General features: G+C 39.6%; 1 protein-coding gene across 6 annotated transcripts in view; it reads right to left on the bottom strand.

Annotated features, from left to right (window-relative positions):
* Positions 1-18,296, bottom strand: part of CACNB2 (calcium voltage-gated channel auxiliary subunit beta 2) — a 125,600-nt gene that overhangs the window by 77,949 nt on the left and 29,355 nt on the right. Inside the window, exon 1 of one of the 6 annotated variants that reach the window (XM_083405755.1) lies at positions 7,486-7,536. The exons of the other annotated variants lie outside the window; for them this stretch is intronic. Coding sequence (XP_083261881.1) covers positions 7,486-7,521 — 36 coding nt within the window. The 5' untranslated portion in view covers positions 7,522-7,536. Of the gene's footprint in view, positions 1-7,485; positions 7,537-18,296 lie in introns of those variants that run through there. 6 annotated transcript variants of the gene reach the window in all.

Genomic DNA, 18,296 nt, shown 5'->3' with positions numbered 1-18,296 from the left:
CTGCCAGTTGGTCCGAACAATCTCTTAGCACCCTGCCAGCCACACCATTTGGGCCCATAGCCTTCCTCGTGTTTACCTCCTTTAATATTCGCCTCACTTCTCCATCTTCCACCCTGGCAGCATTTCCTGTAGGTAGTGACGCCAATAGCTCTGGCATCCCTGTTGGAGTCACTGTTGGTGTCACCTCAAATCAGGCAAAGAAGGTATTCAACTCTCCCACCAAGGAAGCAGTACTCTCTACCACTGATGAATTCCTTGATTTATAACCAGTCAGATGTTGGACTCCCTGCCACATTTGTCTAGTATCATGATTTCTCAGATGGTCCTCAATTTTTCCTCTGTACTCCGCTTTTGCTTTCCTGATACCCCTCTTCAAGTTCGCTCTTTCTATGCCATACAATACCCGGTCCCCAGTTCTAAAAGCAGAATTTCTGGCCTTCTATAATCTCCCAACCTCTCCTGTTTACTCTGCATTTTCAAAATAACTTAGCACCTTTTACATAAATGACTGAATCAGAGATCTCGCCACTGCCAACACTAGTCAACAATTATTCTGCTTTCTTTAAGAATGCAGAGGTGACATTTTTAACACTTCGATTAGAACTTTGTCCCCCCTTCTATTTCACCTTAAGCATAGGTTGAGCTTATTATTGGGTTTTATGATACTCAGCATCTAAGGCTATGTCCAAGGATATGATACTCAGTATCTAAGGCCATGTCCACAATGGGAGCATTGCTGTGGTGGTATTTCCTTTAAATCGCTATATCCACACATAAGTGAATATTACATTATGCAACATATGAATGTATGGAGTAAGAGGTGCAGGAGAAATGGGTGGTAGTTTTTAGGTCAGGTGGGTTGTTCCAGAGCACACTTCTCGCACCCTCCCTCCCCTATAAATGAATGCACAGAATATTTTGGGAGTTGTTTCACCGTAGCATTTGCCAATGGGCTATCTCCTTTTTAAAAATGTTTAATGTGCTCTCACTATATTTCTGTGACTGTCCAAGTTTCTCTTTGAAGCAATTTAATCTTTCCAGGCACGTTGCTTTCCCTTTGCCATGGATTGTTAAGCTATTTCTCAGTTTTAACATGAATGGGTTGTTCACCACCTGTTTGCCCCCAAGTCTGCCTTATGCTCCACTGTTCACCTCCAGCTAAAAACATTCTAGAAACCCTCCTCTAAACCAACAGTGAAGCCTGTGCATTCCTCTCCTGTGACACCACCACTATAAAGTCTCACTATTTTCCTTTCCCTACCTTGGTGGGCAAGAATACCTCTTGCCTATTCTTTGCCAACCACTATATTTGGGGGGTTTAGGTTGTCCTCCAGGTCACTCTTATATATGACAATCAATTACTTAGGGGTAAGCCTTAATGAAATAATTTGGACTTGCTTCTGAATAGTCATGTATAGGATTTGGCTATCAGACTTGAAGTACTACTTTGAAGGAAGAGAATGAAAGAGGCAACATGATAATATACATTTAGAATGTTATTTCTTTAAAGAAGAAAGAGATCAAAATGAGTTCTGCAGTATTTGTAAGCCTTTCCTTTACAGGCTCTGCAATTTTTATGATTCACTCTAAAGGTGCAACTATAATGTGATAATTGACTTTGGTTTTGGTGGCATCCTGTTTAAAAGAGTAGTATGGATCAATGTTTTTGCAATATGGTAGCACTGGAACCCTGATTTTTACAGTACAGTCTGTGAGAGCACAGATGGTTTTTTGGTGTGTGTGTGGGGGGGGTATATTTTGTAAAAAAAATATCATGCTAATTCAAGAGGACTGAAAAGTATCATTGAATGGTTGATCATCTGGTCTGATCAGTGGAGGTCAGGAAATGGAAAATATCCCCCCCCCCCAAAGACCCCTCCTGCCCTGCCTCCTTGCCAAAAGAGAAGGTGATGGTGGGGCAAAAAGATGCCAGACCAGTACAGCAGGCTAAGGCTACTCCCTCAATCAAAGTTTGCATAGCACATTGTTTGACAGTGCCATCAGAAGTAGCATAGTAACAGTTTAATAAAAAATAATAATCACAAAATATATTTTGAAAAAACTGCCCGAATAAAGAGCAGAAATTACCAGAGAACAATGGGCTGATGATGGCATAATGTTGTGCAGAGGTGAGATATTGCAATAACAGTAAAGAAAATATGGCATGAATGGACCCTAAATCCTCTCTGACTAGACACTGTGAAATACAGTGTTAGAAATCCAAAGAGGAAAAACATATAACAGACCTAACTGGGAAGGTTTCAAAAGCTAAAAGATAGATATTTCATAAATTACAATGACATATTTGAATAATTTCTTAAGGAATAATAGGCAATACCGGGTTTTGCGGGCCATTAAATTTATTCTTACAGAAACTGAAAACTGACACTGTTACTTAATTATTTCAGTGGTGTAAGTGCAATTTCATTTACACAATGAAGTAACCTAGGATTTTTCTGCAGGGAATGTTTCATCTGCATGCACTTGGCTTCAATCTGTAATGATCATACATGCATTTGCAGTACAGAAGAATAGAAATTTTAGGTTACAGTTTAGTGTAACTCAATTGGATATTCTTTCATCAACAAAAATGTATTCATTTTTATTTCTTTAAAAATAAAAGTTTTTTATAAAGTTCGTATTCATGCCTTTTTTTTTTTTTTAAAGTTCCTATTTATGTCTTGTTACATTTTTGCAAGACCAGCTAGTTCGGTTCTCCATTTGTCTAAACAGGCTCTGTCCATTTGGTACTTCAGAACTGAATCAATTTGTACATTAGAATATTCTTCATTATTTATTTTTGTTTTGAGATACTAAGTAGAAAAGCACTGATTTGTTACTATATCCCAAGGGTATGGTTTGTAGAAAATCAAACAGAAGTTTCATGCTTGAAGTATGGCTTGTTTCCATACTAAAATAGGCATGTGGCACAGCAGATATAAATAGATTTCCGTTTACTATTAGTGGATTATAATTTAGGACTTCAAGATGGAACTGCGTGAACCAAGCCTTACAATACAAGAATAAAATAAATATATTTGCACTTGATGACAGAAGACTGTTCAACAACAGCAGTCAGAGGCATAGTTATATCAGACAGAATTATCAAGTAAGATATTTGATGCTGGCCTTTTATTATAAAATAACTCTTTCACATAGTTTTAAAACTATATACTGTATGTATAATTGCACTGTGTTTGAGATGATGAAGATTCTGACACAATTATGTTGTTGAAGTGTGTAATGTTGTTTATGAGCATTCCAATCACCCAGGGAACAAAGCTGCCATAATGTCTGTAGTTCTCGGAAGAAATGGAAAGCTGTGCATCACTCTTGCATCCATCTATGCCTAAGGCCAGCTTCTAAAGACCTATTAAAAACTTTTCTATTCTGCCAGGCCTATGCAGGCAGTTAAGAACATATGCTTCCACAATGGTCAATTGATGTCTGCTTTTAAGTTTTTATTGTTTTTTTTTTTATTATGTGGTGTAATGTTTTCTTACTGTAAACTGCATATATGAGAGACACGGCAGTATACTAATATTTTTATAACTAAAATAATTTAAGGCACCACAATCACCAACACATTAGCACTCATTAAGATTAAATATCTTCATCCAAATTATGCACCAAGAACCACTTTGCACCTCCACACTTTTGTACTCATTGCATAGCAAATGACAAAGGCTAAAGTCACCCTGATCTGGACTAGGGGCCCTGAACTGGCAATACGTCTTTTTAAAAAATGCACTTAATGTCATAGATATGAAGCAAAAGTATCATCTATTTTGGTCCCTAACCGATACAATAAAGCTTCTGCACACTATTAAACTTGCAGAACTGCCCCATAATATTGCAGCTAATGTGAAAGCCCTTGCTGGAAAGGAAGATAACTCTATCACTGCATTTGCATGACACACTACCATGGTTTAATAAAGGGTTTGGGAACCTCTCCCCAATAACTAGCAGGCTAAACCTGTCAATCATTTGACATCATAATGATGTCAGGTGATGCTTTGCCTTGAATCCCCAGTTGGAGGGACTTCAAAGTGCTATCAAACATCTGCAAAACTTTAGCACTACAAAGACATGCCTGTGAAAGTTTTGGGCTTGAACACTCCCCACTTAATTTGAGTGTGAGTGCAACCTGTGTGTACCTTGGAGCCTGTGAAATGATAACTTTTTCTATATTTGTCAATTATATTCTGTTTTAATTCCTAGCTATGCTTTGTATATGTATTTTCTGCCTGGCTAGATTGTGTGATTTTATTTAGCAAATAGGTTTTACTTAGCAAATAGAATTGTTCAAGTTAATAAAATTATGGAACAAATAATTAATATAGGTTAATAAATACACATGAGGATGTTGTTGCTTTTTCCTCTGGGTATTTCAGTTAACAGATTTGGCTTTTATACACTGCATTTATCCACTTTCTCTAATATGAATTTGGCTGGTGTGTGCTGGCAGGACTGCAGCCAAAAGCAGAAAAATCCAGAAAGCCCTCCCTTGCCAAATACAACCTAAGGAGGAACTCCCTCCTAAACTGAGATCTGAGCATGCTATGTGGTCACAGTATACAGAACATGTGATCGGGGAAAGTATGAGGTGGATGGCTGGAACCCTGAGCTAGAGCGTTCCAATATACAGCATACTATTGCAAGTCCAATTTGTGTGGTTCTAATGATAAACTTTTGCCTTGCATTTTTTAAAAAAAAATATCACCCCACCTTTCTCCCAATGCAGGACCTAAGGCAGCTCACAGCATAAATGAAAACAGATACAACAACAAAAACACACACAATGAATTTATTATAAATAACCCTCTTAAAAACACAATTGCTAAATAAAATCACACAATCTAGCCAGGCACTGAAAACACTTAAAACCATTTAAAGGCACCAAAAAATGGAGATTGAGTAGAGGAAGACTTAAGTGAATGTAGAATAGATACAGGAATGACCATAGAGCAAGGGGACTATAAAAAAGCAAGTCTAGTTAGAAGTTTAAGAGAAATTGAAAGACGATGTTCTAGACAAAAGCAATGAAGAGTGATATTAGCATTAATATATTATACTAAGAAAGAAAGAAGCTAGATTCAAATCCTACAATATATTAGGCTGAGCCTCAGTACAAAATACATCTGTGCTGCAATATTGGTTTGGATTTGACAATAGTCATAGTATTAGTTCATCACTGAAATCAAAGAAACTTAAGCTATGTTGCTTAGAGTTCAACTATTCTAAATATGATTAAATATGTATCCAATAAATTCACTTGTAAATACCTGCAGTATCTGCCCCACTGATTACGCAGGATAGTATGCGATATAAAAGCAAACTATAACTTAACCGTTTAAGCAAACCTTGACATCTATATATTTTATATAAATAACATGACTGCACTCTAGCCTTAATTCTGTACACAGACTTTTTCCATATATTGAGTAACCTTCTCAAACAATGTAACGCAATGGAAGAAAGTCCTGGCTGAGAGTCTGGTCCTCCAAATGCAATATCCATTAAAATAAAGAAACAAACCATAGAGGCAAACTGCTAACTGAGCAGAAGCTATAACATCATATTTCTATGGTTTCAGATTACTTTTGTTCTTACTAAAATTTAATAATGTTTGCATATGTGTATGTTTATATAGAATTACGTTTTGCTAATTCTTAATTATTTTAATTCCCCACCCTCCATAACAGAGGATTGTTATTTCCACTGTCTGGTGTTCGAAACACAGTAGTGACATAATGAAGGGGAGGGGTGTGAATGGGAAAGATATGCATGTCATAAGGAACAGAGATCAACAGTTACATAAACAGATTAATGTCCCTTTCAGGGACTATAGAACTCATGCTCCAGTCCATCTATTTCATCTCACCTCCATGCAATGAACAACCACACACTTTCTCTTTCCCATACTTAGCTAATTTGTAATTTAGTTACCAATTCAGGACTTAACATTATGGAATGCTTGTAGAAACGTTAACAAGAGGTATGGTACATAAGCACGCAGACTTATAAACGCACATCAAATATGCCAGCCACTGTAACCCTATCCTCGGATTTTGGTCCCAGCTAACTGTCATTATTGTACACTTCAGTAAAATCATTGTATATAGAGTCCAAGTGTAAATATTTAGTGTTGGTAGTTACTATTTTTAGAACTTCTAATCCATGCTTCTCCTGCGCCATCTGCCATATGTTGCCAAAATAATGATGCTGGGAGAGGTACTGTCTAAATAGTATTAATGTTATTTAACATTAAAAAAAATATTATCTGCTTTTTGAAGAACTTGAAATTTCCATTGATTTCCCTTACCACTCTTCATTTTTGTTCAGCAGCTGTACAATCAAGGTGAAGGAATGCTGAATTAATTATATATCCCTGCTTACAAGCCATGTCCCTTGGCTAACAGGGAATAAGGGGATGCTGATTAGCTGACTGTTCAGTGGCCTTCAGGTTCCAGCAATCAATATGGTTCCTGTTCTGCTTTCTGGAACCAGGAAGCCACTGCAAGCCTGACCTACTTAAGATCCTCTCAGGTCCTTGAAAAAGGTCTGGAAGTGTGACATTTCCAGGTAAGAGCAACAACACTATCCTAGCCTGAAGTGAATGCAGGTAAGGATTCAGGCCAATGAATGCCCCATTGGAAGATAAACAACTTTTCCCCTCATATGCTGCAACCTCTGCTATAGATATGTACTTTGCAAGACTGTAGCACAGTGGGAGGAAGATCTGCACATGTACGGATCCCTGCTGTAGAATGTGGTTACCATTAGCAGCACATTCCATCACTATCAGCGCTCTCTCACATGTGCAGAACCTGCTCATCTTGTACTACACATGTCATTCTTTTAATGAAATAAATACCTAGATATAGCAGCAATATGCAGTAACTGATGCGGCACTATTCTCTCAGTGAGAATATTCTTTCTAAGCAGTGTATGTTATACAGTACTGAGGAAGGGGCCAAGAAGCAACTGCTGATTTTATGTCTAAATAAATTCATTTAAGCAGTGACCAAAGGTACTTCAAAGGTAAGAAAATATGTATTAGACACTAACAAGAAAAGGACAGACATAGCCACTGCCCTACTACACTACATACTGTGAAGATATGACAGGTACTAGGCCAGGGTTGCTGGATTACTAACAGAGTAAATGCCATACAAAAGGGGATATATGCATTAGCTCTGAAACAACTACAAATAAAAATATGTATTGCATATTATGTGATATGGCATAGTCTTTGTGAAATACCACAAAGTGTTTTAATTTTTTTGATAGCAGGCTGTGTGTGGACACGATTATATAATAGTGTGAGACTGAGTTTAAAATAGGTCATCATTACTTACTCTAGAATTGGGTCCCAAAATAGCTAACAAATACAACATGCTACACAGATATCTTTATTTACTACAATTCTTAATTAGCAATATGCATTTAGAAGAACATTTTTGGTAACCTACTTGTACTTACCCAGGACACATTTTTACCCTTGGGTGTCTTTAGCATGGCAACATGCAGTGCTGAGATGGCCAACAACAGTCCCACCAGCATGTGAAATCTGATGGAGGGGTAATCCAAGTCTCTCTGTTACCCAAATGTATAAAGTCCCTTAGCCAAGACGATACAGGCGCAACGAGTATCATGCAAGGAAACAATTAAAAAAGCCATTTTTCTCCTTAGTGTTTCATCCAGCCAGAAATAAAGAAAAAAGGAGAAAAAATGCTCACAGAAAGAAAAAAATCTGTACTTTTGGTATATACAAAAAGTTGACGGAATGGTCAAAAAATCTAAATCAAAAGCACGCAATATTGAAGTGCAGTTGTCCTCCTTTAGCTCTAAAAATGCTTCACCCGATTAATAAAAGCTTTGAGGCTAGAGCTTACCCGAGAATTAAGAAATAAATACTGAGACTGAGATCAAGTAGCCTTCAGAAGACCTTGAAGAGTTTGGTTTACGGTAGCATTGATTAAGATTTGCTATGCTTGAATATTTCTGAACTCCAGGAATCTACTGACATATAAAAAGAATTAAGATCTCAGTTTCCATAAATAATGTATAGAAGCAGGTACACTGTGTATACCTGTTGCTACCTTCTGCGCATTCTCCCTACCCAGCGGCTGCTGCTGCTGCTGATTCAGAGCCTCATAGTGCACCTGTTGTTGATGTATCTCCACTGTGAAAAGACTGGTAACCTAACAACCAATCAGCATTTGTTTAAAGAGAAGCCCTAGAAGGGAGAACAAAAACTGAAAGATCAGACTCCCTGCTTCTTTCCTTTTGTATCTCTGTCCTTCTGTTCCTTTACTTTTACCTCTTGTCAATCTAGATTACCAAAGCCGATCCAGGCTAAATTTTGCAACTATCAGTAGTGATTAGCGTGAGCTGATTGAAATCGGATTATACAAGAAGACCTCTGCCTTCTCACTCAGCAAACAGGCCAGTACCATTTGAAAACCATTTATGCTTCACCTCACAACATTACTGCATTTGGAACAGTCCATTTTCAGAGTCATGGGCAAGCTAGATTTGCGGTTTCTTTTAAAGAGAAAGACAAAAATACATCTGAATTGTCTTCTAGTTGGAACACTTCAGCAAAGCTTCTGAAGATTTACAAGGAAGCACTGAAAATCAAAACACACTGCAGAATTTAAATGTTTCGCATTTTGTCACTAATATTCTAAGGGCTTTGAGTACATGATTTAAAGCATTATCTCCCTGAGAGATTGAAGTGATTATTTACTAGTTTGTAAATGATTAGGACTATATGCTTTAATATGTGTTCTTTGAAAAATATTACTCACTAGTTAAAGGTTCTGAACGTTATATTACTAAGCCAAATAAAATACACATTAACAACAATTTCAGTAACTTTGGATAAAACAGTTCTAATGTTGCAAAATTGTGAAATAATTCTAGTTTCTCATTTACTTCAATGGGAAGCAAGTAAACATGACTATAGAATGTAATGAAACAATGTGTGTAGTATAATATATTGTATATGTCATTTACCACAGCTGCATTTTTAATTGTGCACTTTTAATCGTACAATTTGTAAGCAGACCTACAGGGGGTTATTTCTAGGACATTGCTCTAAATTGTCACCTGTACAATTTCCCCAAATTTCAGCTTGGGTATGATTTTCCTTCTGGAAACAAAAAAACCATGTGTGACAAAGTATCCCAGGAATGCATTGGATTTTGCCATTAGGGTATGTTTATTACCCCAGCCAATGGTTTTATGAATCAATAGTACCCCACACTCATTCAAACCCTTTTGCAAATCTGAATTTTTGCCGAGTGTCACAAAAACTGCACTGTGGCCCATCAAAACCATGGTTTGTTTGCGTGTGGCTTTTTGCTTTTTGCATTGTAGCTATTTCCACACTGAGCAGTACTTGTTATTTCTGCTTTGGGGATCATTTTGACCCCAGTTGGAACCACATATGTTTCCATATGATACACCCCCATTTCAGAAGGTAGCAAGACATAATGACAATTCTCAATCTCTGTTTACAGGAAGGTAACTACAAAATTGTTGTTGATGTTTGCTCTCAGGCATCTTTATAACCTCAACAATTTAAAACCTAGGCCAGAGAGCAGCTAAGAAACCATTGCCACACCTTAATGGTTCTGGACAAAACATTACATTAGATAGCTAATTTTCTGATTAACTATAAATAAAGTGACTGGCTTGCAAAAAAAAAAAAAAAAAGTTCCTAACCACTACATGCATGTGTCAGGATCATAAAAACCTGCAGATTTCACTCTGTGCAGAGAAAATGCAATATATAAAATAAGATCATTGTTATAAAACAAAGATGACACAGGTGTGCAAAAGAGTCCTAGTAATCCTGAATAACAAGCCAATGTGATTGCTTGGGAGGGGTCTGAGGTACCTATGAGGGAAGGTGGGCTTTTACAATATGAGCACAAGTCAAACTGAGACCCTTGAATAACTTCACGTGACTCAGCAATTCAGACATTCTAAAAAGTTGAGAAGTATCTGTGAAAAGCTATGTGTCTACGTTTTACTGTCAATATCAGGATGTGGTGGGTGGAAGGTGAGGAAAAAGCTTTGCAAAATCCAAACTAGGTTAAGGGAAACCATTGACTTGGGTTCCATAACATAAGGTGTTATTGAAGAAAATATATATTTACAGTGGTGCCTCGCAAGACGAAATTAATCCGTTCCATGAGTCTCTTCGTCTTGTGGTTTTTTCGTCTTGCGAAGCACGGCTATTAGTGGCTTAGCAGCTATTAGTGGCTTAGCAGCTATTAGCGGTTTAGCGGCTTTAAGAAAAAGGAAACAAACTCGCAAGAACTCGCAAGACGTTTCGTCTTGCGAAGCAAGCCCATAGGGAAATTCGTCTTGCGGAACGACTCAAAAAACAGAAAACTCTTTCGTCTAGCGAGTTTTTCGTCTTACGAGGCATTCGTCTTGCGGGGCACCACTGTATATATGTAAGAAAATATACACAAAGAAACTCCGGGAGTGGGGAGGAAGACTGACAGCTCCAGCTTGTAATCAAAGGGAATGATTTTACCAGCACTGTCCAGTCCCAGGGCTTTGGGGAAGGAAGAAGAGACAGCTTTGCAAGAGCAAACCGAAGCTTAAGGAAGATGCCAGGATGGAGAGGGAATAGGTCAGCAGGAGACCTGTGCTGTGACTGACAGCTCAAATTTGTGCTCAGCAGAAGAGTTCCTGGGCCAATTTGTATGTGATTTGGCAAGTCTGCAGTTGTCAGAGCAACTGACCACAAGACACTAAGCGGGGTTAAGTGAATATTTTTCTTAGCTACTCCATAAGTAAGCCCTTACAAGAAAACCACTGCAGTTATCCTTCTGAAAAAGTTTTGTACAGCTGATGCCCTCAGATGGGGGAACCTTGCTTGCAAATATCATTGAATGTCATCCTAAATAAGGTAGGAAATTTTATTCCTATTATTTTTATTAACAATTTAGTGGTATTAGCACAAAAGTTTCTACACCTGTTTTGCCTATAGTTTGGAAGGCTTTGTTCACTCTGTAGGGGTATATATGTCTGCAGATTTCATCCACTTCTGTCAAAAGTGAGGAACGTTATAGCCCCTTATTATGTCCCAAGACTGAAGGGGAGGATGACAAAGCAGACTTGGATAGATAAATTGAATTGGGCATCCCACAAAGCACCCTGGACTGAGGCAATCTATTTTACAAAACTGGTTCCAAACTGAGTCATGTGCTCATATTGTTAAAGAAAATACTGTTATTAAAAACGAGTGCAGGCAGCCTTTCTATTTAAGATTTCCGCTGTCCCACGCTGCGTACCTTATGCAGCCCTGTGTTTAGAGGGAGGCCAACATAAGCTAGAGACAGTTGCCTGGACGAGTTTTCTTTTATGCTGGCTAAACAATTGTTTTTCAGCAGACAAAGATACTTTACTTAGCGAAGTTCTGTCAGACTCCTTCCCTTCCCCAGGGCTACAACTGTTTTGCACAAAGATATGCCAACTTGTTCTTTCAGAGGATCTCCTGGGTGCTGTGGCTTTCCCAATCGCCAAGGCCATGTTAAAAACTAGGCTCTGGGACATAGATCACCAGGAACTAATCTCGGCTGCGGAAAAAACATGTTCCCCTCTTTATTTTCGACTCTCTTGGGAGCAGGAATTTAACCTTAATTATTTACAATTTTTGTTTAACCCGCAAGAAAGAAGGTCTTTTTCGCTGGCTAGGTTCAATTCTAATCCTTCTAACCTTCTTTGGGGTAGGTTTGCGGGTATGGCAAAAGGAGATAGGATCTGCCCATGCAATGCCCACCTGGTGGAAACTCTAGCTCACATGGTCCTTAAATGTAAAATGTATGATGATCTCCGCCAACAATTTCTAGACCATCTATGTATTCCATCATGGAAACCAGAGACAGAGGTTATACGCTTCTTATTACAGGGGAGAGACCAGGAGCTCACCAAGACAGTAGCTAAGTTCCTCTGTTTGACTTTTTTTGTTGCCAAAGTACGCTACAGGATCCTGCCCTTGCTGGAGACCCACAGAGATGAAATAGATTGCTTGCCTCTTCTTCCCTTTGACAAATTACTGTACTGTTGAAATGGTGACGAGATCGCACTGGCCTATTTATTCTGAATGTTTGTATGTGATGCCAATAAAGGTTTGATGGTGATAAAAAATCCTCCAATGAACAGGCCATGGGATCTGGATGAGAAATGTTCTAGTCAGAATTCTAAGACATCCACTGTGAATCCCTTGAGTACTCATCCACAGATGTACTGCCTGCTCTCCTTGGAGTGTTATTTACCCACATTGAAACAAACAAACAAACCAGAAATTCTCTCAAACTTCCTTCCTCATAATCCAGAAGTGTCAGCACTTTTTGTTTTCAGAAAAGATTAAGACACTTTTAAGTCCTGTACTAAAAAAATGAAGGACAGTAATTCTTATTTCTTCAATTTATAATGATGCAGCAATCTCATACAACAGGTTATTCTTCATTAGAAGATCAAAGATGGCATAGATAAGTGTTTCCCATCTGGGGGCCATATGCCCCCCGGGGGGGTCTAGGATATTCCAAAGGGGGCACAGGTAAAAATCGTGTAAATGGGGGGGGGGGGCACAGCATGAGGCTAGGGTCCACAGAGGAAAGTGAGAAATGAAGGGGGTAAATCATATTTTTAAAAAATCCTGATTGGCTGGCTATCCACTTCGTCAATCACAAGCAGGTAAGGGGGTGGCCCACCAGGGCCTAGCGCACCTTTTTGCTACGTATGTTTTCTTGGAGCAGTCCTGGTTTGTTTCCAGCAGAAGAGGGCAACTGCTCTTGTTTTGAGCCCGCAATCCAGAACCCCCAGGTCAGGTAAGTTCAATAATGGGGTCGCAATGGGTAGTGCTGTACGAGCCAGAGCTGCTTGTTGCTGCCGCCAGTGCTGGGCCGGGTGGCAGCCTGGGCCTGACTTTGCAAGGTGCAGGGTGTAATACACCCCAGCACCTAGTGGATCAGGGCCTTTGGATATTGCAGTGTCGGTCTGGCTCTGCTAGGCGCAGGGTGAAATGTAACCCAGCGCCTAGCCAAGCAGGGTTTTCTGGTACTGCTGACTTGCATCTAGTAAATAACTGTCTACTCAGAAGAAAGCTACACTGAGTTCAGTGGGCCTTACTCCAGGAAAGGGGGGGGGGGGGGCTATAGTGTTTTATCTAGGCTGCCAGAGCTCCTCTGGATGACAAGATCTTTTTGCACCAGGTCAATGAGGACCACTTGCTTTTTAAAATTCTTCCATATATACAGAACTCCTTGTGCACCTTTTGCTGGTGCAGATGGAACTTGCATCATGGCAAGATGTTGAATTTAAACCAGAATCTTTTGATGGGGGAAATTCTCTCAGGATTTGAGTTTATGTGATAATGTGATAACCAAGCAAAGAAGGAACAGGCCTACACAACTTCTGAACCACAAAACTGAATACAGATACTAGATCATTACTCATATAAGACAATCCACCGGGGCAGGCCAGAATACATGATTGCTAGTTGCATTTTATGACTTATCATTCACACATTTGCTCAGTGTGCTATTATGAAAACTTTGGACTATATTTATATTATCCAAATACATTCATTGTGGGTTCCTTGTCCAATGTGGAATTCTCAATGTGGAATTTTGAACAGCTTTCATACTCTTCTACTGGTAAAAATCAATACCAGTTTTCTTAGTGCTGCTTAAATTATACAGTTTCGTCAATATGAAAAAAGTATTAAATTAAGATAATGGTTTTGTTTGAAAAGTGCCCTAGAGTCTCTTTATAATATCCAAATGAACTCAATATTTGTTAGCTTTCGCTTCCAGCAGTTAAATTTTCTGCATGTTTACCCATAAGTAAAAAGGTAAAGGTAAAGGGACCCCTGATCATTAGGTCCAGCCGTGGCCGACTCGGGGGTTGCGGCGCTCATCTCGCTGTATTGGCCGAGGGAGCCGGCGTACAGCTTCCGGGTCATGTGGCCAGCATGACTAAGCCAGAGCAGCGCACAGAAACGCTGTTTACCTTCCCGCCGGAGCAGTACCTATTTATATACTTGCACTTTGACGTGTTTTCGAACTGCTAGGTTGTCAGGAGCAGGGACCAAGCAACGGGAGCTCAGCCCTTCGCAGGGATTTGAACTGCCAACCTTCTGATCAGCAAGTCCTAGGCTCTGTGGTTTAACCCACAGTGCCACTCACGTCCCTACTCATAAGTAAGCACCACTAAATCCAATAGGATTCTGAGTAAACATGCTCAGAATTGCAGCCTTACTTTTTAGGGTGGGGGTGGGGAGGAATCCTTAGTATTGAGGTGTTATATTTCTCATCCCTATTTGTATTCATATTGTCCAGTGGGCAGTGGGCTTTTAAAGAGTCTATGGATTGTGACAATAAGTTTATATTTGCTTTCTCTTCTAGTTTTTGATTACGCACATATGTCCTTTAATTGCAACCTTATACATTAACAATCAGAACACAAATCAATTACCAAGCTTTGAACAATAATACTGGACTATTATAGGACATAAAAACATAGGCAGAAGTAACTTGCATACAGGAAAGCTGTGCGTTTGACTCTACAATTCAGTTTAGCTGGGTTTACATAAGGAATTCAACTCATCAAATTCACAGAAGTAAAAAAGAATACAAAATACACAGAAAGAATATAATCACCAAAGTAGTATTTTGGCAAGCACAACATCTTAATGTAATAGTACAAGGAGTGCCATATACCCAGATGATCAAGGCACAATGGAGCACTGTTTTAACACTGAGTCAGAAGAAAGAATTGTGTATCATCAATTTCATAGTTGCCAGTACCCTTGAGTTTCCTTGAATATCTCCAGTCCAAAATTGGATTAAGGCTGATACGACTCACCTTCATTCAATATATAACCCAATATCTTTTTCAAGCCTCCAAAAAGCAGACATTAAACTTGATCTGGGTTTCTAAATAATGTTATAGTATATAGTATATAGTTATAGTAGTTTGTAGAATATGATAGAAAGGGTGCAATTCCTATCAGGATTCCGTCTCACTTTCTGTCCACCAGGTACTCTGTCAAGTATATATACTTGGTGATGCATGTCTGGGGCAAGATAAAGATTTATTGCATACCATTTACTTCCCAGAATGGTGATCCTGAGAGACTCTCAACATCTGTACCAATGTCCCCTTGTCTGATGCATCTCAGGACATATAGCACCAGGAAAGAATCCTAACTTTTCTACCACTTTTGCATCAGCCAGCAGTTGTTTGCAGTATTGAGAGGCCTTTTACAGCTGAGTCGAGGAGAGAGAGAGTATTCAGAAACTTGTTACAATCAATTTCTGAAACACTTTGGTGACAAAAACATTTGTATCCGTTCCAATCTGGACTCCCGTGTACAACAACTTGGGAGCTTCTATCATGTACCCTCAACTCAGGTTTCCATGAATACCCTTCAGGTTGTTTAGCCTGGTGGTGGGAACAGAATATTTGAAGAAGAAAGGGGATCAAATACACACTCAACTCTTGCCATCCTGGCTGCTTAAAAAGGTCAGGTCAGGGTTATCTAGCTGGACAATAGAATATTAATGCCTCTTTGAAAGCAGGTCTTGTTCTAAAGGAAACCTTAGTGTAATCTTTTCTTTAAAAGTTAGCTACACAACCATCTGATTTAAATAATCGCAGCCTCATTTCTAACATTCCATTCCTAGGACACTGACTTGTTATGGCAACCTAGTTAGAAATTTTCTTGGATGAAACTAATCGTTGATCTCTTTCAGACTACTTTTCAACATGTCTCTGGAACAGAAACTGTTTGCTGACCTCTAGAGCATCCATCAGGAGACACATAGGGGGATGGACTGCAAGAACATATCCATTCTTAAGGAAATCAGCCCTGAGTGCTCACTGGAAGAACAGATCCTGAAGCTGAGCCTCCAATACTTTGGCCACCTCATGAGAAGATAAGACTCCCTGGAAAAAACCCTGATGTTGGGAAAGATGGAGGGCACAAGGAGAAGGGGACGACAGAGGAAGAGATGGTTGGACAGTGTTCTCGAAGCTACCAGCATGAGTTTGACTAAACTGTGGAAGGCAGTGGAAGACAGGAGTGCCTGGCGTGCTCTGGTCCATGGGGTCACGAAGAGTCGGACACGACTAAACAACAACAAAGTTAGAAGAGAACCCGGGGTTCAGTCCAACCCACTGCAATGTAGGAATCTCAAGAAAAGCATCCATGACAGATGGCCATCCAATTTCTGCTTTAAAACCTCCAAGGAAGAAGAGTCCACCATCTTTTGAGGATGTGCATTCCACTGTCAAACCTCTCTTCCTGTCAGAAAAGTTCTTCCTGATGTTTCATCAGCATCTCCTCTCATGTAACTTGAAGCCATTGGTTAAGGTCCTACCTTCCAGAGCAGGAGAAAACAAGCTTGTTCCATCTTCCATGTTACAACACTTTAGATATTTGAAGATGGCTTTCATATCTCCTCTTAATCTTCTTCTTTCCAGGAAGAACTCAGTACTCCAGGTGCGGTCTGTTCCAAGGTAGAATAGAGCGGTACTTTGACTAGACTGTTGATGTAGCCTAGAGCAGCATTAGCTTTTTTTGCTGCTTCATCACACTGTTGACACATGTTAAGCTTGTGGTGTACTAAAACCCTTCTTTTTTCGCCTTTTTGAAGATGGGGACAACATTTGCCCACCTCCAGTCTGCCGGGACCTCACCTGTTCTCCAAGAATTTTCAATGATTAGATAGACACTCTGATATTACATCTACAAGCTCAGCAGGCCCTGGAGATCTGAATTCATTTAAAGTAGATAAGTGTTCCCTTACCACCTCTTCTTCAGTCTTGGGCTGTGGCTCCCTCCTTGCATTGTTTATTCTATTATTACCAGGTTAGGCACTGTTTTCCTTTTCAATGATGACAGAGACAAAATAGGTGTTGAGCAGTTCTGCTTTCTCTCTGGTACCCAGTAGCTTTTCTACTTGCATATTCTTTCTCTTGCTTCAAACATAACCAAACTTCTTCATTACACGCAACTGCCCGCTTATGTGGGGAGCACCCTCTAAACAAATGTTGCAATCTGAAAGTCTTCTGGCTGCACACTAGGGGAAAAACAGTTCCTTTAAGTACTTAAGCAACAATCAGCCCAGTTTAGAGGGGTCTTGGCAGAATATGGGGAAGCCAGCACCCACCCACATACCCCAAAATCCCTAGACACTCCAGACAGAGGATATGACCTTGCCCAACAACTCTGGCACCAAAACACCCCTCCTTGGGAATCCTTGGGAGCCTTCATCCTCTCTATGGAGCAAGCAGCTCCAGGACAGGGCAACACTGCTTTAAAAACAGATATCTTGAGAAGGGAAAGAATCAGCAGGAAGTAACAATACTAATACCAATACTAATTTATTATTTGTACCCTGCCCATCTGACTGGGCTGCTGCAGCCATTCTAAGTGGCTTCCAACAGAATACAAAAAACAACAACAACAATGAAACACCAGACATTAAAAATTTCCCTATACAGGGCTGCCTTTCTATGGAAAGTTCTACAATTCTTTATCTCTTTGACATCTCAGGGAAGGTCATTCCACAGGGTTGATGCCACTACCAAGAAGGCCTGGTTCCCTGTAACCTCACTTCTTGCAATGAGGGAACCACCAGAAGGTCCTTGGAACTGGACCTCAGTGTCCGGGCTGAATGATCAGGTAAGCTAATTTTTATAAGGCATCAGTAGGCATCAGCATGCTGATGAGGCAATGTCTGACTCAGAGGAACCTAACCTAAAGGAATGTTCCAAGGTTCATCTTGTCAGCACCTCACCTCTGGATGTCCTGTCTCAGATTATGTAAGGCTGGACTTACTGACTCACCTTAACTGATCATGGTCTCATCATTCAAAATATGAGTGCTCAGGAGTCTACTTGTTCCCTAGGATCCCAACCCAAAGAAAGTTGTCAGTTTCTCATTCACCAAATATATGGCAGGCCTACAGAGAATATACAAGCTGGCTAGTACATTCTTTTTCTAGTATTCCTTTTTTTTTGGGGGGGGGGAGGTAATGGAGTAAGATTTATGAAATGAATTCAAAACATATGAAAAATTATATTGACTTAGGCACCAATTATGATGAATGTACAACTGAGAAACATGAAACTTAGATTTAGGTAGGAACTTCCGAAATGAAAGCTTCATAGTGCTTGATGAGATGACTCTTTGCAAGTGCCTGGCTTAGGATAAATTCCAAGACTGCAACCCAGGTGGTTATCAGTGCCCATAAGGG

This window comes from Podarcis tiliguerta, assembly GCF_965153285.1.
Source record: "Podarcis tiliguerta genome assembly, chromosome: 12".
Taxonomy (NCBI): domain Eukaryota; kingdom Metazoa; phylum Chordata; class Lepidosauria; order Squamata; family Lacertidae; genus Podarcis; species Podarcis tiliguerta.
Note: the sequence above shows the minus strand (reverse complement) of the source record. Positions and strands in the feature narration are given on the sequence as shown.